General features: G+C 40.9%; 1 protein-coding gene across 6 annotated transcripts in view; it reads left to right on the plus strand.

Annotated features, from left to right (window-relative positions):
- The window catches only part of Focad (focadhesin), a 316,392-nt gene that overhangs the window by 72,714 nt on the left and 216,886 nt on the right, over positions 1 to 26,792 (plus strand). For all 6 annotated transcript variants that reach the window (XM_030253421.1, NM_001081184.1, XM_006537886.3 and 3 more), the window contains 5 exons: positions 2,574 to 2,675; positions 7,280 to 7,484; positions 10,749 to 10,955; positions 15,251 to 15,338; positions 18,547 to 18,749. In XM_030253421.1, the coding sequence (XP_030109281.1) occupies positions 2,574 to 2,675; positions 7,280 to 7,484; positions 10,749 to 10,955; positions 15,251 to 15,338; positions 18,547 to 18,749 (805 nt within the window). The remainder of the gene's footprint in view (positions 1 to 2,573; positions 2,676 to 7,279; positions 7,485 to 10,748; positions 10,956 to 15,250; positions 15,339 to 18,546; positions 18,750 to 26,792) is intronic.

A 26,792-nucleotide genomic window follows, 5' to 3' on the forward strand; every position in this document is an offset into this window, starting at 1 on the left:
GCCAGATGGCCTGGAACTGGAGTTGCGGACGTTGTGAGCTGCCATGGGTTGCTGGGAATTGAACCCAGGCCCACTTGAAGAGCAGCCGGTGCTCTGAACCACTTAGCCATCTCTGCAAGAGCCGACTTCTAAGAGAGGAATTGGAAATCATTTCAGAGCTTAGTGATTACATAAAAGCTTGGTTGTAAATTTTTCAGATTATCTTCTTAAGTAGTCATGAACGCCACCCTTAGCTGGAGGGTTAGTGACTGGTCCTGTACAAAACTCCTTACACCAGCATGCTTATCAGAAGAGCACATAGGGGCAGTAACTGCTGTTAGTGTTCAAGACCTTATCCTGCTGTGATGTGCTGAGTGGCATTTAGGACTTGGGAGTATTTGGACTTCGTATCTCTGACACCCAGGATGGAAGGTGATTCTGGATAGCTTTACTTGCCAAAGAGTTTGGGATTGATATACATGATTTTGATGTGAGTTTTGAGGCTTGGTGTAAAAGGTTGGGTGGAACTACCTCTTAGCAATGACCTTAATCTGGCAGTCAGAAATAGCCTGTGTGTTAATGAGCAAGCTGCTGGCCTATGAGATAAGATCTACTAAAATTTGTTCTTTGTAAAAGAGTATAAACAGAAATATTCCTACCCTTGACTTCCTTCTTCAGAGGTTTTTATTTTCATTTTTTCCCTTTGTAGCAGCTTTCAGAGTGTGGAACATATTAGAATCACCTAGAGAGTTTTGAAAAGTTGCTTATGCATGAACACTATTCCTAGCAACCCCAAGGTAACTGAGGCTTCGGCATTGGGTGAGAGCTACACTCTGACCTATATTTCATGCCAGGGCTTTAGTAGATCTGCATGGGCTACGGGGATCTGTGTTTCACACTTTCTAGGTAATGATGCTGATATGCTGGAAAACCCACCATGCTTTAAGAACCAAGAAGAGCCATGGTCCATGCTGGTAGAGTATATGCAGAGGCAGGAGGATTATGATTCTGAGTTCAGGCTGGGTTAGACCTTTACAAGGCTGCTGAGATGACGGCTGAGTGGGTAAAAGCTCTTGCAAGCCCGATGGCCTGAGTTCATTCCTAGAACCCACGTGAAAAGTCAGATGTGGGAGAGTGTATCGGAATTCACACTGCTATGTGGAGATGGGAATTGGAGACAGACTTGCCTGGAAGGTACTTCACTGCAGAGCCGGCAGGATACTCTGCAGCCAGCAGGACACTCTGCAGTCCGAGCAAGAGAGTAAGGCAAGAGCCGACTCTCAAAAGTTCTCTCGTGGCTTCCACACATGCTGTGTGGTACAATAAACAGACAGATAAGCAAACAAACAAACATTTAAAAGGAATCAGGAGGGTTGTTCCTAGGAAGTTGCTTGCATCCTGCAGGTGTGACTCAGTGGTAAAGAGCTCGTTTGCCCAGCATGGGAGACCCTTGGCCTGATCCCTGGCATTGCACAGATAAGTCCTAAGAAATATTCATCTGTATCCACTTGCTACCAAGCCTGATGACTTGAATTCAATCCCTTGAACCCACGTGGTGGAAGGGGACCTAACTCCCAAGAGCTGTCCTGTGATTTTCACATTCAGTCCATGGTGCCTTTCTCCCCCAAATGCATAAATAAATATAAAATAAAAACAAAAAACAAAAAGCAAAACCCCTTGGTACATTTACAACTATAATTAGGATTTTGAACTCTTGAAAAGAATCTGTTATGCTTTTTTATTCTTCCTAAAGCTCCATTCTCTGAGAATCCTCCAGATTTCAGATTCTCTGTTTAATAAAGCCTTTTTAGATATCTTAATGGAAATAGGCCAAGTACTACAAATCCCTGTACAACAGTGGTTTGAAAGCATTTTCAGCTTGGAAGCTTTCTTATTTGAGATGGGAGGAATATTGTCTTTTCCTTTATACTAAATATGCTGGAAGACACAGAACTGTGCATGTACTGAGACTCTAGAAAAAAATGAGGATGAACCAGGGAGATGCCTCAGTGCTAGGAGCACTGGTCGCTCTTACAGAGGATTGGTGACTCAGTTCCTAGCACTCACATTGAGGCTAACCATCTATAATTCCAGAGCCAGGGGATTCAGTGCCATTTTCTGGCTTCTAGACACTGGATGCTCGTGATGCACAGACATACATGAAATAAAAATAAACAAGGTAAAAGTAACCAAGAGCAGAAGATACAGTTTGCTTATGAGCTAGCCTAATGTGAGAGGGACAGACAAGTTACTTGCATGGGAAAGGGCAGTAGGAGGAGGAATGAGGACATCAAAGGGTAGTTTGGAGAGAGCTACTGGATTTAGGAAATGGGCTGAAGTCTGAGCTATTAAATTTTTTAATTTAGATCTCTTGAGACTCTGGATCTATTTTCTTTTCAGGAGAAGAATTAGATAAAATGCAGGAAAAGTCATTTCTCATGAACCACCTCCCCAGCTCAGGAAGTGATAGTTTTATGATTATAGATCCTGGGAAATGTCTGTAGCTGGTGTTGGCTTCTTGCTGCTATATTTGGATAGAGAGAATGCGTGCTCCTGAAATGACAGCTAACAATACGATTTCCTGTGTTTCTCAGAAATCCTCCTCAGCCTTTGATCACCGTGCTTGAGCACAGGCCTGATTGCTGGCCACTACTCCTGCAGCAGCTGACAGCTTTTTTCCAGCAATGCCCTGAAAGGTAACGTAAAATAAAATAAATGAAGGACACAGAATGGGGTGTGCTAATTTTAGAGCTGGAGCCCTGTGTTGTGCTCTTATTAGCTGCTGTGACTATGAAGTTCTTAAGGAGAAGAAATGTTCTAGAGCTGGTTGTACGTTCTCTTTTCTTTTTAGCAGTAAGAGAACATGATCTGCCAGGCTTATTGGTTGTTGAACCGTCAGTAGAGAATAATTGCCTACCTCTGTTGAATTTTGTCCCCTTCCCTGACTAAGCCTACTGTTTTACATTTTCCTCTACATTTTGATCCTCATCCTTGCTTGTTGCAGGTGCTGAGGTGTCTCTCTTTTGTGTCCCCACAACAACTTGCAGTTTGATTTGTAACATTATTAATCTTATTCTTGGTTTTATTCCCTGCTATCCACTTGAAAACCTTCTGGAGGATCCTCTTCCGTCATCTTCGTAATGCTCAGGCATTTATAGGTGCCTTAAAAAAATGTCAAAGTTTTGAGAACAAAGCACACGAATGGGTTGAAGATTATCTTACCATAGAGACATTCAGACTTCAGCCCCTTGTAATCAGTTGCAAGAACGTGGTCCAAAATTGTCTTTACCTTAAATGGGTTTTCACTGGTATGATATTACTAGTTACTAGATAAACTTTTCTACAACTCTGCCAGAACAAACAAAACCCCAAATGAATTCATAAGTATATTGACTTCATGAAATTTCTTTGAGTCATTATAACATTGTTTTAGATTTCTTTATAACCTCCCCACTCTATTTGAGATACTGTGGTACCAAATAACCTTGGCTAGCTTGAACATCATTGTGTAGATCAGGCTGGCCTTGAACTCAGTTCTCCTTGACTCTGACTCCTGAGTACTGGGATTTAATGTATGTGCTCTCATGCTGGCCCTGAAAAGGGTAATTTCAATGATTAATTTGGACTATGGGGTTGTGCTTTGCAAGATGGAATTGAAAATTCTGGTTGTACTGTCAGATCTAACTTAGGAGCAGTAACTTTTAAGTTGTTTAGAAGGTAATACAGGTAGGTTGGTAATTTACTAAGAACAGGAGCAGTTCTTCACTCTTGTGTGATAGAGGCAAAATGTAAAGACAGTCTGTTCTTTCCATGGTAGGAATTATTGATTAAACTAGATACTTAAGTGAGACATACTGAACTGTATGGGCAGTATTTGTAGCAAGTTTTACTTTGATTTATTGAAAGCCTGTGTTGTGATTTTATCTTCACTGAGAATTCTATACATTAACATCGTTGTGGAATTTAGGTTGAGAACCTTAAGGTTGTTAACCTAGCACATGGGTTTGAGAACGAGGGTCCGGAGAGAACATGGCCTATTCCAGGCCAACTGAATGTTGGAGGCAGAGGTGGGCTTGCAGCCTTATTGCTTGTCTCCATCTTGGCTATTGTCTACCATGTCTTCTGTAGTGGGAAGCACAAGTATAGAAGACGTCTGTGCGGATGGAAGTTCTTTGTTTCATATCTTAAATATTTGTTTTCGCTTTGGTGTTTGGGCCTTTTGTTTTATTTTCTTCCTGAGATAGCAATGAGTTATCACAGAACTCTGGGAATGTGTGAGTATGAAATCAGAAAAAACATTAAGCTAGGGCAATTTTTAAATTGTAATTTATCATTAAGGAAGCAAAACAATATAATTTCACTTATATTTAAAAAATGCTTATATCATAGTTAATTATTTTTTATAAATAGTAAATGAAAACACAGAATTAAAATGAAAAAAGAATAAGGTTATATTTTGTTGATGCATGCTACTTTTCAATATTTGTAACTTTATGTAGCCATGTTAACTGATTGCACATTTCTTAGAAGATGTGCTTGGTACACACAGTCTTGGTGATAGGGCAGTAAAAGGAAGGCTATGGTCTGTGTCCTCATTTGGATTACAGTTTGGCAAGGGATATAGATGCTGCACATGCCATGATAATAAACAGTTGTGCGATGGAACCACATAATGGTGATCCAACCACAGACTGCCTGTCAGGAAAGGGAAAGGACCCCGGTAAGTCATTGCAAAGTGGAGAGCTGGAGGGTGATAGAAATAGAAGAATCTCCAAGTGGAGGCCCAGTGGGATGGCTGAAGACCTGAAATGAGTGTCGTGATTAAATGGAGAGTGGGGCTGGCAAGACAGGCAGAGGCTGAACCCTGGAGTGTTAGGATTCGAGTCACTATTTTGTCGTAGCACAGTCTGTTTAAGTTGTTAATGATATTTTACATTTGACAGTCATTCTGACATGATGGCATCCTTGGATTAGGAGTTACTGGAATATAATAAATGTAGTTAGATACTGAAGATATGTCGATAAATAATCTTACTCCCTTGACTTGGAATATTCTTTGAAGAGGTTGTTGGCAACTATTTCATTGATTTCTCAATTTCTGTGGACACACACACACACACATCTGTCTATCTGTCTATCTGTCTATCTGTCTGTCTATCTATCTATCTATCTATCTATCTATCTATCTATCTATCTATCATCTGTCTGTCTGTCTGTCATCTTTATAAGGATCTGGTAAGGATCAAACAAATTCGAACCATAAAGTGGAATTACTTGTATATACTGCAGGTTAACAAGGTCAAAATAAAGTAGCCCTACTTATTCATGGTGGGGGTCACTAAAGTCATCCAGTGGATGCCTCAACTTATGGAAAAAAATTAAGTATGTGTAATATAGAGATGCTGTTTGCATAAAAAGAGAAAGGTTAACAACAAGCATTTGTCATCAATCTTAGTGACTTGAGCATTTTTTTTCCTTCCTAAGTTGAGGGATATCACTTGTTCATGAAAGGAAGATCTTTATGGCTTCTCAATGGCACTTATGGACTTCCAGAGTCACTATTTTCCTTCATTGGTGTCATCAGTTAGTAAAATAAGTGTTAAGTGTGCTGTGCACAGACAGTATTATAATACAGTTGGCCTGACACCAAGATGACTGCCAAGAGAGTCAGGATGGCCTGGAGCAGTTCTCAACCTTCCTAATGCTGTGAGTACAGTTTCTCATGTTGTGGGACTCCAACCATAACATTATTTCATTGCCTCTTTCTTTCTTTCTCTCTTTCTTTCTTTCTTTCTTTCTTTCTTTCTTTCTTTCTTTCTTTCTTTCTTTCTTTCTTTCTTTCTTTCCTTCCTTCCTTCCTTCCTTCCTTCCTTCCTTCCTTCCTTCCTTCCTTCCTTCCTTCCTTTCTTTTTTTCTTTTGTTTTTTGAGACAAGGTTTCTCTGTATAGCCCTCGCTGTCCTGGAACTGGTCCTGTAGACCAGGCTGGCATTGAACACAGAAAATCACCTGCCTCTGCCTCCCAAGTGCTGGGATTAAAGGCATGCACCACCACTGCCTGGCTCATTGCTATTTCTTAACTGTAATTTTGCTATTATTATGAATTGTAATGTATGATCTGATATGTGACCCCTGTGAAAGGGGTTGAGAACTGCTGCTCTAGAGGATCATGTATAGCATGCGTGGTCTGTGTCCTGAAGGAGTCAAGTGCACTTTCTTATATTACTCGGGAAAGGAAAGGAAAGGAAAGGAAAGGAAAGGAAAGGAAAGGGGGAAAGGAAAGGAAAAGGGGAAAGGAAAGGAAAAGAAAAGAAGAAGCATGCCCTACTAAGATTCTATACCATTTTGCCATTTAAAAGTCGTTTTCCACTTTCTTATACTACTCAGCATGGGGACAACTTAAAACCTATCAGTTATTTATTTCTGAAACTTTCCATTAAGTATTTTCAGGTTGTCAACTGATGGTGATTAAAATTATGGAAAAGGAAATCATGGAATCCTATAAATGTAATCTGTCACCATAATTGGATGATTGTTTGGGTTTTACTCACCATAAGCTGGTTTGGGAGTGTTACCACTATTCTAACATGAGAGAAATGCATTTTAGTCCTGGGAATCTGGTTTAGTGCCTCCTGGTCCTGAGTCAACCCCTTCACTGGATTAGGGCTGTTTAGCCAAGATCCCATTAGGTCAGAGCATATCCCAAAGCTACTTGCTGCTATCTGTGGCTGTTTACGATGTATGTGCCACTCACTGCTTGATAGTGGGAGGAGAATTCCTGGAAAGAAGCTATGTCTGTAAGATAGGGCCATAGAGCTGTGCAGAGGTTGGAATGGTACGGGTTTAGAGTCTAATTACAGTTTATTGTGAGCTCTACATTTCTTGTTCACTTTTGTTTTGGCTCTAACCTCCAGTGACAGATAAAAACCTTTTGGAATTTATTAACTTTGCAGATCACTGGCTTCCACCATCTCCAAAGCTAAAAACCTCACCACAGCATCTGAGGTCTATAGGAGAGATCCCCTTGTCCTGCTAACTGCCTTTCTGATATTTGTACCAGTGCATTTTAAAAATGACTTCAGCTTTAATTTTCTTGATATTCTATAAACTGTGAAAATGTTTCCTTGTTGGAGCTTGGAGCTGTTTATTTGGGAGATCTAAATGTGTATTTCTTGGTCACAGTTATATCATTTTGCTTCAGAGTCAATCTTGTCTTTTATTCCCTTGAGGTAAGGGCTGTTTCTTCCAATGACATTAGCATATTCAACTCAGTGACTGACTGACACATTACATGATATGCAGGTCAGAAGCTTCATGTGTCCAAATAATGGCGCCATTTCTGTGGTATCTCTACTGTGAACCATCTCAGCTAGAGGAATATGCCAAGCTTCGACTGTCGCTGCTCAAAGTCTTACTTCAGCCCAGAGGTGTCTGTGAGGAAGCGCAGCTGTCAGTACGGGAGCAGAGCACCCTTCAGCTGTGCTGTAGCATGCTTCCATGCTTGCAGGTAAGGCCCTCACTGTTCATCCCTCCCTCGATGCCCAGTCAGGCTTGTTAATTGTTAGTTTATACTTGGTACTTCTTGATCCTAGGTGATTGATTGGAGAAACTGGGCAAACTGTCTAGAAATGGTGGCACTAAAAAAGTCCAGATTTAATGGTATGTACAGTATTCACTGAAGTATAAATCAATACTGTCTACTTTGAGATTAGTAGCAATGAAAACTCCTTTAAGAATCATTAGAGAAGAGAATCTTTGATCTCTTTCTGCTGGGTACTAAGAATTAGAAGAAAAACAGAACAGGATAAACTAAAACACCTCTGGCAAACTGAACAAAAAGTGTGCCTGTGTGGATGCACAACTCAGCCTGCTAAGTGCTACTTGAGTTCCACCTATCCCGTGGGAACCACTGGCAGTCCTTGCACTTGCTGTTTGGAAAGCCACACACAGTGTAAGAAATGAGCTAATAAGCCACTTCTCATAATTCCCTGTCGATGATGGACCATGGGATCCAGAGTCATGAGTAAAGTGCCAAGGGAGTTGACGGGGAGAGAGAAATTTTAGTTACTATTGTTATGGCTGCAGATTAAAAGGCACACAGTTGCCGGTGTGCCGTGATTCTAGTGTGGTGGTTCATTTGTCAGGCTATCCCATTCCAAGATCAAGGTCAGGCCATTTGTGGGGATCTGAGCGCCATGCTGCTTGGCTGATGGAAGGAATCTGAGGATATATTTCAAAGTGATCACTTTGAGTCACAGATGACCTGTTTTAAGTCTGTATTAGCAAGGAGTGACTGGAGTGACTCTTTCCTCTGTGGCTCATAAATGTGCTTTCCTGTAATCAAGGCAGAGAAAAGTTAATTAAAATGAATTCTCCAGTGGCTTTTCTAAAGCTTTTGTTTTGCATGGGTAATAAAGCAAATATAGGCAGAAGGTCTTCAGCTGGGGCAGTTTTCCAACCATGCCTTTATTGCCTTGTTCTGTGTGGTTTGGTAAATGTTTGCTTTTTTTGTGAGAGGCTTAGATGCTTGTAGAAGCTCACCATGGAGTGGTTTTGGGACACCCTGTCTTTATAGTAAGATAGGTAAGAGAAAAAGGGAAACATCAGATTTAGTCATGCAACAAATCTGTTTTATTAAGAGAAAGAATGAGAAGGAGGAGTCCTAGAGACTGCGTAATCTCCTCCCTTAAACAGTGAACACCCAACTCATTAATATACTCCTGAGAAATAATACTGGTTTCCAGTACTTCTATTGACATATTAAACAATTATGCATTAGTCTCCCTTCTTCCTATAAGACACAAGCTTTAGACCTCCTATCTGTGTCTGGTCTTGTATGGGTTTTTCTCTCGTTCTTCTTATCTTTTTTTGCTAGTCTCCCTCCTTTCTGTTTATTGGGTGGGCATCATTAAAAACAAACAAGCAAACAACAATGAAAAACCACTTTTTTTTCCCATGAAATGACTTCCAGAACTTTCATTGTTCCTTGTTCTAGTATAATCACAGGTACTCTGTACAACTCAGAAGTGTCCTTCTCAGAGCTGAATGTAGTGCTATGGATATGGCCCTGTCTGTCCTGGGCACTAGGAAGGGAGCACACTGAAGTAACTACTATGTTGTGAGATGGGTGAGAGGGTGGTCAGTGAGACTCAGGATTGCTTCCTCCTCAACCAGTTGCTTCTCAATTTTGTGTGTGCAACTTGTTTTTATTTTGAACGATTCTTGTCACATCATACATTATCCACGTTGCATGATCTATTTTTACATAGAGATAGAACATTACTTTGAATTTCTTCTTAAGAATTTTGATAATGTTAAAGACCAGAGAACTTTTATAGCTAATCATCTGAATTGATTTTTTTAATGGAAAGTTTCCAGTATGCAGAGTAAATATACTCAAGGAAATAAATCACCATATAATTTAGCTATTTGACTCATGGTACTGTATTTATAAATTATTTTTGATGTTCTTTCTTTTCCCTTTGTCTTTTGAAATCTTTCTGGTTCTCTAGGATCTCTAATTGTGTAAAAATTGTATCGATTCTCCTTTTGTAGTAAGTGGTAGGCAGTGGTGGGACAGGCAGGCTTTTCTCTTGATGAACTTATCACACACAGGCATCCTGACTCGACCAGATGGGTCACTGTTTATATTCCCTGGGAAATACCATGATTGCTGTGAGCAGGACCACACCCTTAACTCCAGAATTTTGAACAGAGCTGCAGGGTGTAAATTGAATTAGGATTTTCAAGGACACCCCAGTCCTTCTGTCTAGTGCATTAATCTCTTGAGAAGACACCTACCATTTATACTTGGACATTTATTACATTCTTTAGTGTGCTAAATGATGATCAGGTAAGGCTTGTTGAGGGAGAACTTAGTGCATGGTGAGAAAAGCTGGCCATATGACGAGGTGTCTGTGTTGAATTGTTGTAGAATTCAAAATCAACCTTGAGGCAATGTCCTCAACATGGAGGCACTGTACATATTTGTGTTAAGACATCTTCTTTCAAAGAAGCCAAAAAGTACAAAGAGTTTGTTTTGGGAGCATCACTTAGTGGCAGAGCATCTGGCTGTGGAGTTTGTGTGAGACAAGAGCAGCCGAAGCAGTAAAAATTGTACTTTGGTTATGACAAATGCAGATGGCGCCTTTGAGGAGCTGAACACTCAGTCATTTAACTATGTCTCCTTCACACTTTTGTTCCATTGAAAACCTTTTGTATTGAAAGACTCCGAGAGGAGCCCCTCACTCAGGCCTCAGGACAATAGCGGACACCCAAGAACTCACGACAGACCGAGCTTGTTGCAAACCACATGAGGCTTTATTCGGGGAAAGCCAGAGCTCTGGGGATGACTCATATCCCAAGCAGGGGTAGAGGAGTCGACCTCGAGGGGAAAGAGTTTCCAGTTTTTATAGGCCCTCAGGGGGGAAAGGAGAAGGGGGAGATTAGGGGATTTCCAGATCTAAACAATATCTATTCTAAGATGAATGATTCCTCAAGAAATGGGTATGGGAGGGAAACAAGGAAAGAATCTAATGAAGGTGCAGCAATGGGCACACACCTGGTCAGAACATTGGCAGACACACAGGTTCGAGGAGTGGCCAAAGCATTGTGCACCTTTATTTTTCTAAATCAGTGAAGCCAGTTCTACTAACAATAAAATTTATTTTACCAATTTCAGGGCTTCTATGACCTTTTACATTCTGCCAGGATCTTTCAGTATAGCTCAAAGTTATTCTATAATCTTAACCAGTATGACTTCCTTCAACAGATGAAAGATCTGATGCAGACAACAGAAATGATGCTGTTCGTCGAGGAAGTATATCTAAGCCTTCTGCGGCATCCTGGCTTCTGGAAAAGTCAGCTTACCCAGCTGACCCTTCAGCTGCTGTGCATCTGTGAAGTCAGCTTAAAGATAACTGGGGAGTGCTCATCTTTAATTCACCTTTTAGAGCGCAGTGTTGAACTTCTTGGGGAGGTAATGACACCGTGTTAATGTGCTCATTATCACTTTAGAAAGTCTTTGAGGAACTGGGTGGTTTTGTTTATGTAGTTTATTGTATGTCAGAGGTGATTGGATCTCATGTTATTAGATTATACTATTACAGATATTTATTACAAAATGAGTTATTAAATAATCTCTGTCATCACTTAAAAGTCTACCTTGTTTTCACCCATTAATATGGAATATAAATATTGAACAAGTGTTATATTCAAGAATCTACATATTCTATGATCTCCAGATGTAAGAATTAATGCAAGTAAGCAATTGTAACAGAGCAAGACAAATGTGCTCGTTGGACCTTATTTACAAGGTTATGTGAACCAAACCATGACTCAGACTTGCAGTTCTACCACATAGAGCTGAGGATGGGGATTGCTGTACGTTTTGGAGCCAGGCTGAGTTCTAGACCTATATGGCCAACACAGTGGAACCATACCTCAAAAACAGAAACAGAAGCTGAGTGTGGTGGTGAACACCTTCAATCCTAGTACACAAGAGGCAGAGGCAGGTAGATCTCTGTGAGTTGGCGGTTAGCCTGGTCTATCTACACAGTGATTCCAGGGCATTCAGAGCAACCTAGTGAGATCCTATGTAAACAAACAAACAAACCCCAAATCAAACAGCTGTATGTGTATGGAGTCTGACACACACACACACACACACACACATATAAAATTTGTTATCAAGTTTCTTGTTTTTAATGTTAGTGTTCCTGAGGTTAACCATTTTGAAAATTAATTTGGGACCCTTCAGTGCCCAATGTATGTGGAGTTGAAGGAGAATAAACTAGGTTTCTCATGTATTTTGAGACTGGGTTCATCTGCTGGCTATTCAGTTTCAATAGTAGCATAGTCTTTCTCTTCTCCTTGTTCACTTGCAGCCTTTCTGTGGGAGGAATGTCCTCACACTTTATAGGCCTGTTTCTCCCAACTGTATGGTGTGGTAGATTTGGCTTTGGTTGAGCCATTCACCCATAAATCAAAAGCATGTCTCTTTTAGGTTTTTTCATTTCAAGGAAAATAGATGTACTCCTATCAAAAAAAAAAAGCAATAATATTATCAATTTAGAAGGTACTGGATAAGTTTTCCAGGTGTAGACCAGACTAGACATGGTAGCTTTACATAGGTTAGGAGCTGGTAGTTTCTACGACATGGTCATGGGATGACTCATGTATCCTTCCTGTTCTGTGTGAGTCAGCTCAAGAGTTCCTAGGAAGAAAGATCTGTGAGCATAGCTGGTGGAGTCCACTCTCCAGGACAGGGCCTGACATAGCTGTGGTTCTCAGGACTCTGTGAGCAGTTGTCTTCCCCTTTGTGTCTTCTGCGGGAGGTAAACTTTATTGCACCTGCTTTTATGTTCTTGTAAAAGGGGTTTCCATGACTAAGACTGTAACATTCTTGAGAAGAAGGCCTTTCCTGTTAACAGTAACATATCTGGGCCAGCCTATTAGTCCTCATCATATGCATAGCATTCAATTATTTCTTTCATTTGAATTACGGACCAAACTGTGAGCCCAGGTATTTTCCATCATTAAGCATCTTGTGGCACCTGTAGCTAGTTACGGTATTTACTCCCCCTCCTTTCTCCAGCCAGGCTCTGTGTTAGACTCTTTCTTTACAGGCCAAGAGGAGCCTGTGTTCTCACGAAAGTAAAAAAGGTATGAGAATAGAGTTCATTTACAATTGTGATCCCAGCCTGGGAAGAGGTTGCCCTGGGAGAAACAGCAATATGAGGAATTGCTATAAGCAACCAGTGGCTCCATTCTTTAGACTCCTCCCAGAAACCTTGTGGAATGTTTCAGACTAAGAAGGGTCCAGGGCAAGGAGTAGCCACCTGTCCAGATGAGCCTTCTGCGACTTTGTGAAGCTTTGTGGGGCTTGCAGTTTGGGGACAGAAAGCAAAGAGTTGTGTTGTGGGGCCATGTAGTTACATGTTCAGGTAGATTTTGTGCAGGACATGTGTATGCTATGACAGGTGGAGCTGTAGTTAGTGGAAGGGGCATGAGAAATGCCAGCACAGTGGTGTGGCCCCTGGTCCAGTGGATGGCCCTATATTCATGCACACATGTGCAGCACTAATAGGAATTTGTGGATTAAGAAGAGGATGGGGTGTGAAGCTGGGGAGTTGATATTTGGGAACGGGGGGGGGGAGTAGAGGGGGTAAATTGAGGACAGATATAATCATATTTCATTGAATACATATATGAACTTCTCAAAGAATAAATTAAAAAATGTTCTGGTTTCTACCAGTCAAACAAAAGCAGAAATTTGTAAAGTAACCTAAGATTTATCACTTAATCCTGCACCATTCACTCTGTGTTTTTCATATCCTAAATCTTACGCTGCCTTTTCTGTTATCTCCTGTTCTTTAACAGTCACACAGGCCAGAGAAGTTAGCTTTCATTTATGATTATTTATTTTTATTTTTTTTATTACTTATTTTATTTATTTATATATTTTCCAAATGTTGCCTCTCCTCTCAATACCCCCTTCCAGATTTCTTCACCTTATTCCCCCTTCCCTTTGCCTCTGAGTGGGTGCTCCCTGGCACCTCTACTCCCCCCCCCCTCCAGCCATCCTCTGCTACATATGTGCCAGGGACCACTGACCAGCCCTTGTATGCTCTTTGGCTGGTGGCTTCGTCTCTGGGAGCTCCCAATGTTCTGGGTTAGTTGATACTGTTGGTCTTCCTATGGCGTTGCCATCCCCTTCAGTTTCTTCAAAACTTACCCTAACTCTCCCATAGGGGTCCCTGACTTCAGTCCAGTGGTTGGCTGTAAGTATCTGCATGTCTCCATCAGCTGCTGGTAAAGCCTCTCAGAGCACAGCCATGCTAGTTTCCTGTCTGCAAGCACTACTAGAATTAGTACTACTGCCAGGGTTTGGTGCCCACCGATGAAATAGATTACCATTGAGAAAGGTTTTTTTTTTTTTTTTTTCTTCCTTTTCAATGATAGCTGGTATGGAAGAGGCATTCAGCCAAGTCGTTAGTACTCTGTGTCATGCTTTTGCTATGAACCTCTTGGAGGTTTCCAATTTTGGAATGTAAATAGTTTTGCTACCTTCCTGTTTTATATATGGACATGTAGAAATTCAGGGAAATATGGCAGAGCCTGAGGTGATGATGTACCTAGTGAGTATATTGGTTTCAAAGCCATAAAACTCATCCTCTGATGAGTTCGTTTTGCCTGTTTCCTTGTTCTTAACTATACTCCAAAGCAGGAAACATAGATAGCTACAAGAGATACAAATATGCAAATTGGCACGTTTTACTTACAAAGTTTAAGTACCCCTTTTCTTTTGATGTTTTGCTTTTAAAACTCCTAATGTGGGGATTTAGAAGATTTTAATAGCTCAGTTTCCTTGGTAACTTTGCCGTGGTAAAGGTGAGATGGAGGGTGTAATTGCCTTATGCCAGGATTGATAGGGTCTCGTGGAGTATCCTCTCAGCTGGTCTATTGCGAGGGTTTTCCTCATCTGTTTCCTTACAGATGGCCCTGTCATATGTACACCCCCCAGCAACCCCCCCCCCCTTTCTGTCGGTCTTGATCCTCATGATTTGAGTCTGCAGGCTCTTCTGTAACATTTCTGAATGGACTGAAGTGGCCTTATCTTTTTTGTTTTGATCTTGTGTCATCTTGAGTAGAACATACTGTACCTGTCTTCTTCACTTTCCTTACGCATTGTTGGACTTGATGATTTCATATTGTATACTTATTTCTGTGTTACAGTTAAATATGCTCCAGAAATTACCATCCCTGCCTCCTTCACACCGGTGCTTCTTTTTCATACTACAGTTTATTAAACTAGAGTTCATGTCATTTATTTTGTTACTTATATAGATGAATTGTACCTAATGTTAGGTAAATAGAAAAATATAGCTATGTTTTCCTAATGAAATGTTCTTAAAACCAGCACTTCAGGCTGTTGCAGTGGCTCACAAAGATTCATTCCTCTAAATATTTTTTGGTAGAAAGTTTTCTTCTTTAACAAAACCAAAATCAGCCATCCAACCAAAGTAGGTAGGAGTGAACCAAAACACCTATCTCTTTGAATTGTTTCGTTGTAACTCTGTTGCTTTTCAGCCACTGATTTAACACTTAACCTGCTCTGGGGTATTTGCTAATTCTTCAGTGGTACTGACTGGCTTAGGCATTCTGTTCAGTGTTTACAATTGTTTATTGAAATGTATTTTTCTCAGATTCATGTTGCGAAGCCATGCTTCCTGGATTCTCTTTAACACTCTTTTTGTTCTTTTCTATTTCTAGGATTTTCCTGTCGAATTGGTCATTATTGGAATTGCTTTACTACTTCTACAGATGCCAGCAAGTCAACAGAAGCCACTATTAAACCTAGGTGCGTCCAAATAGACTCTGCAGAGGACAGTGCAAATACATGCTTGCCCGGTGTTCTAGAGACTAGAGCAGCGGGTCCTGCTCCTCCACTTAGCATGCTTGCCCCGTGTTCTAGAGCAGTGGGACCTGCTCCTCTACGTGGTTTGAGTTTCTGATCTGGCTTCTTCCTAATTGCTACCAAGAAGGGCTTATTTCTTGCTCTAGTGCTAGCCTGTGCATGTCTCCATATCCTATCATTTGCACAGTATCTTTCATGCACTTTCAGTTGTAATAGAACTGATAGTGCAGTGCTGTTTAAAAATGTGTATGTGGGATTTTCCTTATTCATAATTATATGCCAAAATGAGAATAATATAAGACCCCTGTAAGAACGTAAGTGTTTTGCAGGTTGTATTTGTTTTACGTTCTATTTTGTTCCAGAGAGATTGCTCAGTGGGTAAAGACACTTGTCGTACGTACAGGTTGAGTTCAATCCCCAGAATGCACTTGGTGGAAGGAGAGAATTGATCCCATGAGTTGGCCTCTGACCTACACCCCCCAACACACACACCCCAGATATCCCCTCACCTCACAGCCCTCACATACACACCCACGGCAGAAAACCCAGGCTTATTTATATGATCACGTTGTAATTAATGTTCTTTGCTAACTTGGGTTAGAAGATGAATGATGATGTTCCTTCATTGTCTCATACCGACTTAAAAGAGAGTGAAGGCGCTCAGAGGGAAGCACAATGCGCTAGCTATGAAGACTACACGAGTCAAGTGTCTACCCCTCATGGGCAAATAAGACATGTTTTTACATTTTACTGTTTTTCTTTATGTTATCTAACTTTGCTTCAACTAAAATCAAGTGCAAGTTAATAACGGATGGGAAAATTAAAGTGCCTTAGGTAAATTTCCGTTGTGCTTTCTCTGGCACACTGGTTTGTCAGTATCTTGAGAGCGAATTGCTTGGGACTGGTCTCAGTAGGTGGAGGAGACCCGGTCTTACAGATTGCTTCTGCCCCGTGTTCATGGTCTGCTCCTCCGTGGTCCTCTTTGGATGACTTTTTTTTTTTTTTTTTCCCCAACAGTGCACATGGCATCTCCTGGAAGCAGTGTGCTCCAGGCTGCTCCTTCTGTTGCTTTTATAAAGTTTCATTATGGTATAATTTAAATATCATGAGATTTATCATCTAAAATGTAAATCTCTGTCCCTAAATTTCTTATATCTAATGCTATTAATCATCATTTGCAGTTGTAGCCCTAGAGAAATATTTCTCTGTTTTGGGGAAAAATCTATCTGGGCTGGTATTAAGAGCACTGGCTGCTCTTCCAGAGGACCTGGACTTGGTTCCCATTACTTAACCTGGCAGCAGCCTAACAACCATCTGTAGTTCTGGTCCAGGCGATCCTGTGCCCTCTTCTGACCTCTGAGAGCACTGAATGCATGTGGTTCACAGTCGTAAATGCAAGCAAAAACACCCATATGTATAAAACCAACAACAACACCATAAAGCTGTTTCTCATTATTATTGTGTGTGTGCCATCACATGCATGGAGAGGTCAGCCGACAGCGCATTCTTCCTTTCACCTTCACTGTTCCAGCGCTGGGTTCAGATCACCAGGATCTGCAGGACAAGGACTTCATCCCTGACCCAGTTCATTGACCTTAATGTCTTTTGTCCTCGCCTTGGAGATTTGCCTTTTCATATAAATGGATTGCAATTGTTTTATTGACATAAAAATTTCCAAAGCTCTAGAGAGACTGCGTTTCTAATTTTGAAGTTGCCAACGTGTTTTGGCTCATGCACAATAGAAAAATGACACAGGAACAAGCAAATGCTTTGAGCAGCTGTTCGCTCACAGACTTTTATTTCTCTTGTAAACCAATGCCTGTTTTGAGGTTATCTTGGTTAAGGGAATAAACCACACTGAAAATTACCGAGACAGTCTGTCATTTGAAGCTGTTTAGTATGTTGGGAAACTAGTTTTCAAAATTAATAGATAATCAAGAGAATGTCATTCATTTCACGTTCAAAATGCAACCATTAACATAATATATTATGTACTTAATAACACTAGCCTTGATTATAAGTAATAACTTATGAGAATATCTGGGTAATTTATAACAATATTGAGTATGTGTGTTATGTGCTTCCTATTCTTTTGCCAAAAGGTAATATATTTTTAAATGACTTGTAGACAACTATGGATTAAGGCCAATATTTTGGGAAAATATCTCATAGTAACATGTGTTTGTATTTCAGCTCAAGTTAAGGTTTGACTTCCAACCAATTTAAAACAAAATATCGACAATATCACATTGTTTAATTTAATGCCCAGAAATTTTTTTTTTTTGGTGTAGTGGGGAAATTGCTTGATTACTTTGACAATTTGATCCTGATGCCTATGAGTAATATCTTTAAATTAGTGTTTATTTAGCAACCTTGAAAAGTATAGTAAGAACGAAAAGTGTACTTGTATCCTAACTCCATCCATTCTTAGTCTCCAGGAGAGCCTGTGTATGGCTAACTCACTGCACATCTGTATCTGTGCCCCTGTATCTGATCCTGAGTTCCCATGAAAAGGAACCACTTACTGCAAAGGGTTTCATGGGTGTGTGGCTTTGGGACATCAGTGATCCACTTTTTAACCATCTAGTTGACAGGTCTAGGGCCAGCATATGTTATTTGTCCCTCATATGGATAGTATTCAATTATATCTTTCATTTAAACTGAGGACCAAACTGTGATCCCACCATGGGATCCTTCACCTTGCTGTTAACGTAAACATCTGCTAATGTGATTTTTGGTTTATTTTGTTGAAGGCACATGTGTGCTGCCCTAATTATTTGCTGGTCAGGTACTTATGGTCTCTCGGTTGGTTGGTAGTAGGAGCTGAGAAGTTATTAAGAACAAATGTTTAATTATATTAAAAATCCACAGTGACAAAAAACTAGAGTTGATTTATATATAAATCACATATGAATGCACGATATGTTTTGTCTTTACAAGTATCCTTATTTTTCTGCTATGACTATCAACAGCTTTTTAAAAAACCATGCAGTTAGCTTTTATTTTACTGATATTCACTTTTACCCTAACTTGTTATCCAAGTTGTATCTGAGCTGGTTGTAAATGTGCAAGAAAAACTCTATTTCATGGGGAAAATATTCTGTTTGGTGTTAATTTAAAAGAAATTGTGAACTTTTATTTTGATGCTTAGCTTTGAAGCTCCTCTCGCTTACTGAGGGTCAGAAAATCCCGAAGGCATCCCTGCTGCTCCTGGTGCCTCTTCTGCAGATACTATCTTCCACTGCCCTGGAAGACTGTCTGGCCATGGGTGAGGAAGGCCCCTCCAGGCAGCAGTTAGCTCTCAGTCTTGTGGAAGTGCTACAGAAAGAGCGTCACGGAGACGACAGCCACACGGTAATGAGTTCCTCTATTTCTTTTCCCCATCCATGCATTTTCTGTCACATCTTGATGAAATTTCTGCTTCAATGTAAGTTCACTGTACTTTTCATATTTGTCAGGCAGTAGTGTGGGAGATGTTATGCTGCTCTGGACTATGAAACAAGGTTAGGTTGCTCAATAAGTTTTAGAAATGCCAGGATCTCTCTTCCTGTTTGAGATTGCAGTGCATATTAGCTGCTAATGTTACTGAGTAGTATTAAGAAAAGGAAATGAAATCTGCTTAATCTATTTCTTTCTTTATTTAATGAAATCTGTTTAATCTAGTTGTTTCTTTCCTCTTTGTTTGTCTCTTCCTTCCTTCCTTCCTTCCTTCCTTCCTTCCTTCCTTCCTTCCTTCCTTCCTTCTTTCCTTCCTGTCTATTTCATTTCATTCATTCATTCATTCATTCATTCACTCATTTATTTTATGCACATATAGGAAGCTTTCCACACAGGCTAGAAGAGAGTTTCAGATCCCCTGAAGTTGGAATTTGCAGGTGGTTGGGAGACACCCGATGTGGGTCCAGTCCCCTGCAAGAGCAGCGTGTGGTCTTGCCCTCTCTAGGGTTTCTTTAATATACTTGAAAATGGAGTCTTTTATTCTCAGAGACCATTAGTGTATGTTCCACATCTTCCTCGACAGGACATCATCCTCAAATCCTGGAAGTTCGGGCTTAGTATAAGATTTATTTTTCAGGTAATGTTAGGTTCCCTGGTTGGCGGCTCTTGTTGTCTTTATGTATGATGATGTTTTCCTGCCTCACATGGAAGACAAGTCTGTCACATGCTTTTTTTATTGCCTTGCAAGACTGTATGGCCATGAATGAAGACTCTGTCCGAGCAGCTGTTGACTCTGAGCCTTTTGGTACTGCAGCAGGGGTTGTTGTTCTCTTCACCTATTCTGTCTTCTCAGTCTCACCTTTTTTCTTTTCTTTTTTTTTTATATTTTAAAATTGTATGTGTGTATGTGTTTGTGTGTGTGCATGTATGCACATGTACACACACCATTGAACATCTGTGGCAGTCAGATGACAACTTTTAGGATTCAGTTCTTTCCCTCTACACTGTGGATGGATCCCAGAGATTGAACCCAGATTGTCAGGGTTGACAGCAAGTGTCTTTACTCACCCAGCCCTGTTATTGGCCCTCTGGCTTCCATTTTCTGTGACAGGAGCATAAGATGGCTGGGTCCTAGGCCTCTTCTCTTGTTCCATAGTGCCTTTGGTGAAGTGCGTTCCTTCTTAGCTCCTCTCCTCGGTGTTGGGGATGAGGGTTAAGTAAGATAAAGTGAACAATGTACAAAGTCTCTGTGGAGGTGTCCCTGCAAACACAAGCTGGAACACACAAAGAGAGAGGTCCCTTTAGTCATGCATTGTTAGGGTTAGGGTCTAGTCATCATTATTGTTTACCCAAGAATGTACGGGAACACAGTAATTGTGTATTATAGCTTCCTCAATCTAGATCTCTACACTACAATTGTGATTCTTGAAATATATATCTGACTTAACAGTAAGAGAAGGAAATTCTATCTGAGTTCTAGAAAGGCTGGCAAGAATCTAATAACTTTTTTTTTTTTTATACCTTACCTCCTAGTTCACCATATAGCATAATGGTCCTGGGTGGGACCAGGGCTGGGGGCCAGTGCTAAGGTTTTGGCAGGATGTATTGTCAATTGTGTACCTTTAAGTCACAAGTGTTATTTACTGAGGCTCACCATAACTCTAATACCTCAGGAGTCGGCTTACTGTTTGCTCAGGTGTGTGTCTTATTCATCAGAGATGGAAGCTGCACTTTCTCTCTAGCAGCTGTTGCCGAGGGGGGAGGCGGAAGGGATACTAGCAATGCTATAAATATCCTTTTCATGATGCTATGCTGCCTTAGTGGGGCTAAGAGTGGACCTCTATTATCTTTTTTAAAGACTCCAGCCACATTTACTGTGGGATTCTCTTCCTCGGGCACCAGTATGGGCCAAACACAACTATTAATTCTGCTTGCCTCATACTCACCAAGTCTATTCCCAGATCTTTTGCTTTCACACTCTTTTGTGTGCTCTGTATGAACTGCCCGTTCCTCCAAATACAGCCAAATGTTCTCAAGCCCCCAAGTCAGTATTCACTGTGCTGTGTGTTTCCAGCTTTTATTTACCCAGTGCACAAAATACTGTGTGCTAATGTGGGGGGTTCCATGTTTGTAACTTCAACGCTAAGGGGAGCTCACTGGGCGGGGTGCGCGGGGGGGGGGGGGGGCTGGGGGGGCAGGGAGGATTCTGACTCTTTTACCAGGCCTTTAGGAAAGGGCAGCAATGGAAATTGTTAGCATTAAATTGCAGTAGTCGTTTCTGTACTAAGTGTTTCACCTTTATATTTCTCAGGTGACTGTAGGAAAAGGAAAAGGCTTTAGTTGAAAATATCTTAGCCAGTGCCAGCTGAGTGTTTTCTTTCTCTTATACTTAAATAGCATATGAACTTATCTTCTCATTCAAATTACCTGATCCATTGTTTAGTGCATGGTGGATACTCAGGATTTCACAAGTTTCATTCATAGAAAACGTGCACGTCTCCCAAAACTAGCCCATTTTCCTATAGATCTATTGCAGAACGCTTTCTGTGAAAGGCACAGGCTTGCTGTGTTTAGTGATTTCTCGAGGTGCTTTGGACTCAGTGTTTGCTTACAACTCAGCTGTTCAGAAGCACAGTTTGTAGGTTACATAGCCTGCCGAGCTGAGCTCCTCCATCCCTGGAGCCCGAGAACCAGGAAGTAAAACATGCTTGAATATCTTTTCATCCTTAAGATGTAAACATGTATGGTGGTAAACATGATATTCATCTCTTTAAAGTCTAGTAAGTATTTTTTATAGTGTTTGAGAAACAAGATGCTTTTTCTATTTGGCTATTAAGTGTGATATTTTAAACCATCTCTTGTAATCTGAGGCTAAGGAGCTATGAGCCAGTAGTCATAAATTCTAAGGTGTTTAAAAATTCTCCCAAGATAATACAGTGTCTTAGTCAGGGTTTCTATTCCTGCATAAACATCATGACCAAGAAGCAAGTTGGGGAGGAAAGGGTTTATTCAGCTTATACTTTCCACATTGCTGTTCATCACCAGAGGAAGTCAGGACTGGAACTCAAGCAGGGCAAGGAGCAGGAGCTGATACAGAGGCTGTGGAGGGATGTTCTTTACTGACTTGCCTCCCTGGCTTGCTCAGCCTGCTCTCTTATAGAACCAAGACTACCAGCCCAGAGATGGTCCCAACCACAAGGGGCCTTTCCCCCTTGATCACTAACTGAGAAAATGCCTTACAGTTGGATCTCATGGAAGGATTTCCTCAACTGAAGCTCCTTTCTCTGTGATATCTCCAGCTTGTGTCAAGTTGACAGAAAACTAGCCAGAGAGTACATAGAGAATAAAAGAAACATTGGTGTGCATGAATTAGAGCCACTAAGGAGAGAAACTTGAATAAAACAAACCCCTACAAGTAATTGTTGACTAGTCAAGGTACTTAGTTATTCCTTAAAGAATGCTCGGAGAGTAATTATGGGGAACTGTTACTCCTCTCAGATAAAGAGGCAGTCTGGCTCTTGTGCCCTCTGTTGACAGTGACCTGCACTACACTAAAAGGGCAAAGAAGGAATGCTGACCAGGTACCACTGTGTTATCACAGGTCCCACAGAGGATGGACATGGATCACACTGAGTACCTGACAGTAAGACAGATTTGGGGGAAGTTTTGGGGGATGGGGAGTGAACTGGATTGATGAGATACAGTGAATGGAGACTTGGGGCTGAACTGCTGTGCTCATTCAGAGGACAAACTCATTTCTATAAAACTGTTGTAGTCGGCGGGAAGATTAGGATAGCTTGACTCAACTAGGGTCTACTGCAAGCTTGTGTGTGTGTGTAAGTATAGTATTTCTCGGCCCTGTTGATAGAGTAGTCACAGTTAGCCTTTATTTGGAATTGTAGGGAGCAGAGACTATATAGGATATTTGTTTTTTAATTTAAATAGTCATGAAATTTTCAGTGAGTTGTCATCTTACTAAGAGCTAAGTTAAGACCTACGGAGTATGTGCAGTATGAGAAACTCCTGTTTCTTACAGTGACTCTAAAATAGGTTCTCGTCATTGTCAGTCATTACTGCCTCTCTCTCTTTCTCTCTCTCTCTCTCTTCCTTCCTTCCTTCCTTCCTTCCTTTCTTCCTTTCTTCCTTTCTTCCTTCCTTTCTTCCTTTCTTCTGTTTTCAGCTGCATGGTTTTTGACTGGTGGCTGATCTCTCTGGGCCAAGGTAAAATGAGTAGCAAAGCATCTTGCTGTCATAGGGTTGTAGACTCCATTTCATATTCTCTATTAACTGTACTGTCATACCACACCCCATGGCATAGTTTATCTAAGAGCTAACTTAGGCACAGAGAAGGGATTACCATGCCAAAAGTTGTGCTTTGGGGCCTCCTACCCCTTTAGATTGATTTTATGTGTATGAGTGCATTTACCTAACCTTTAATGGCATATTGGAATGCAGTTCACATATGTATTGTATACAGGTCAGATGTACAATTCAGGGTCTTCCAGTTTGTTCAAAGTTACCACTACAAGCCTTAGAACATTTATTAGTATTATCTCAAAAGCTACACCTCACATAACCTGATATTAACTCCTAAGTGGCAGCCTAGGCAACCACTAATCTGCTCTCTAGGGAGGAAATTGTCTATGGTGTCTACTTTGGAACTTGAACAGAGATGAGATCCTAGGAAGAGTAGCCCTTTGTACTACCCCTATGCCCCGACAGAGTTGCTTTGTGTAGCCCTGGCTATCCTGGAACTCACTCTGTAGACCAAACTGGCTTTAAGTGCCCAGAGGCCTGCCTCTGCCCCCCAAGTGTTATGATTAAAAGCATGCTTCAGTTTTTATCCTAGTAGCATGTCTGAACAACGCTTTGTTTCTCTTCCTCTATGGGTGAACTTTGGGCTATTTTCATGTTCTGTTACTGTGAATATGTTGTGATGAACACTGACATGTGAGTTTTTTATGTGGTATGTGCTTTTATTTTTCCCAGGTAGATTTATAGAATTGACGGGTCTTATTCTTTTTTTTTAAATTTTTTTATTAGATATTTTCTTCATTTACATTTCAAATGCTATCCCAAAAGTCCCCCATACCCTCCCATCGCCCTGGTCCCCTACTCACTTACTCCCACTTCTTGGCCTTGGCGTTCCCCTGTACTGGGGCATATAAAGTTTGCTAGACCAAGGGGCCTCTCTTCCCAACGATTGCCGACTAGGCCATCTTTTTTTTTTTTTTTTAATTTATATTGACATTTATTTTTTTTTAATTTGCAAATATAACAGCACAAATGTGTAATTTTTTTCCATTTTTATTAGGTATTTAGCTCATTTACATTTCCAATGCTATACCAAAAGTCCCCCATAGCCACCCACCCCCACTCCCCTACCCACCCACTCCCCCTTTTTGGCCCTGGCGTTCCCCTGTACTGGGGCATATAAAGTTTGCGTGTCCAATGGGCCTCTCTTTCCAGTGATGGCCGACTAGGCCATCTTTTGATACATATGCAGCTAGAGTCAAGAGCTCCGGGGTACTGGTTAGTTCATAATGTTGTTCCAGCCATCTTCTGCTACATATGCAACTAGAGAGCTCTGGGAATACTGATTAGTTCATATTGTCGTTCCACCTATAGGGTTGCAGACCCCTTCAGCTCTTTGGGTACTTTCTCTAGCTCCTCACTGGGGACCCTGTGTTCCATCCTATAGATGACTGTGAGCATCCACTTCTGTATTTGCCAGGCACTGGCAAAGCCTCACAGGATATCATCCTGAGTGAGGTAACCCAATCACAAAAGAAGTCACTTGATAAGCACTCACTGATAAGTGGATATTAGCCCAGAAACATAGAATACCCAAGACACAATTTCCAAAACACAAGAAAATCAAGAAGAAGGAAGACCAATGCATGGGTACTTCATTCCTCACTAGAATAGGGAATAAAATATCAATGGAAGGAGTTAGAGACAAAGTTTGGAGCTGAGACGAAAGGATGGACCAACCAGAGACTGCTCCCCCCCCCCCAGCCCTTCCCATAATCAGCCACCAAATGCAGACACTATTGCATATGCCAGCAAGATTTTGCTGAAAGAGGGGTCTTATTCTAATGCTGTATAGCTGAAGAATTCCCATCACAGTTTGCGAGGAGTCCAGTTTCTCTTCATCTTGCTCACTGCTGTTACTGTTTGTCTTTCGATTTTAGTTATCCTAGGGATCATGAAGAGGTATTTATCTGCAAGCCTCTCCCCATCCTCTCCCCTACCTGTCTTTCTTCTCTCTCCTCTGTGTATTGCTTAGGATGAAACTCCTACCTCTCACATGCTAAGTAGGTCAACCATTGACCTGTATCCCAGTTTCAAGGGTGTTCTTAAAACACTCATGTCCTAGTCAGGAGTCTGAGGTTAGAAAGGCCATGGGTGTGTTCCAGTCACATGTGCTGTGAAGTATAGATTTTAGTTTCAGATATTACTTCTGTAACGCTAGATCCAATAATGTATAACTACTATCCACCCCTCCCTCCCTCCCTCCCTCCCTCCCTCCCTCCCTCCCTCTCTCCCTCCCTCCCTCCTTTTCTCCCTCTCTCCCTCCCTCCCTCCCTCCTTTTCTCCCTCCCTCCCTCCCTCCTTTTCTCCCTCCCTTCTTCCCCTCTTCCCTCTCTCCATTAGTTTATCTTTGTGTGGAATTTAGGAGGAAATGATAGTATTGTTAGGATGGGCTCATAGAAAAGACTATAGTGAATTTGAAGTTAAGTTGAAATGACCTGGTTTCTTAAGAGCTTTTGGTTGAAAATTAAGGATGGTCTTGATCTTTTTTTTTTTATTAGATATTTTCTTTATTTACATTTCAAATGTTATCCCCTTTCCTAATTTTCCCTCAGAAAATCCCCTACCCCCTCCCTCCTGCTCCCCAATCCACCCACTCCTGCTTCCTGGACCTGGCATTCCCCCACACTGGGGCTTAGAGCCTTCCCAGGACCAAGGGCCTCTCCTCTCATTGATGACTGACTGGGCCATCCTCTGCTACATATGCAGCTGGAGCTTGATCTTATACTGAGGACGACCTGAGTTATTCAACAACCAAGTATTCCCACACTTCTCGGCTTTCATCTCCATTCCTCATAGGAACACAGGGGGGAAAGAAAGACACTTTTTGTTTTTGTTTTTGGGTTTTGAGACAGTTTCTGTCTGCATCTCTGGTGTATAGACCAGGCTAACCTCAAACTCATAGACACTCCCCCTGCCTCTGTCTCCTGAGTGCTGGATTTCCATGTCAACATCCTTTTGCTTGTTAAAGTCTATTGTAGTTAGTGTTATAGATAAATGTTACAGATAAATGTTATTCATTACTGTTGATTTGTATTCATCTGTAGTCACAGACTTCTTTAGCTGGACAAAGGCTGTCAGATGTCTGACTTACAATTCAAACTTAAAGCACTGGAACAATTTTATATTTTAAAATTAGATTTAAACTCTAAATTGAATATATAGTAATATATTTAACAATAATAAATTATAATTAAAATAATATAAAATTAAAATCTAAAGTTTAAAGCTAGTTATCCCAAATTCTTTTATAAAAATCGATAAAATTCATTTAATAGCTTTTTAATACATATTTATAATTTAAAATTTTATTTGCATTGGTGTTTTGACTGTATGTATGTATGTATGTATGTATGTATATCACATTTGTGCCTATGGAAGCTCTAGGAGGGTATCAGACCCCTGGAACTGGTGTTATGGACAGTTTCAAGACTTGGATCCTTTGGAAGATCAGCCAGGGCCATCTGTGGGGCTATCTCTCAAGCCCCCCAGATGTATGTTTTATTTATTAATCTTTTGAATTCTTGTATTTTTTCCTTTGTATTATGTGTTTTTGAGGTGGAACTCACTAGTGTGGCTAGTCTGTACATCTCCATGAAAACCAAGCTGTCCTTGAACTGTTTGCCTCTATTGGGATTAGAAGTG

This window comes from Mus musculus, chromosome 4, assembly GCF_000001635.26.
Source record: "Mus musculus strain C57BL/6J chromosome 4, GRCm38.p6 C57BL/6J".
NCBI classification, from domain to species: Eukaryota; Metazoa; Chordata; class Mammalia; order Rodentia; family Muridae; genus Mus; species Mus musculus.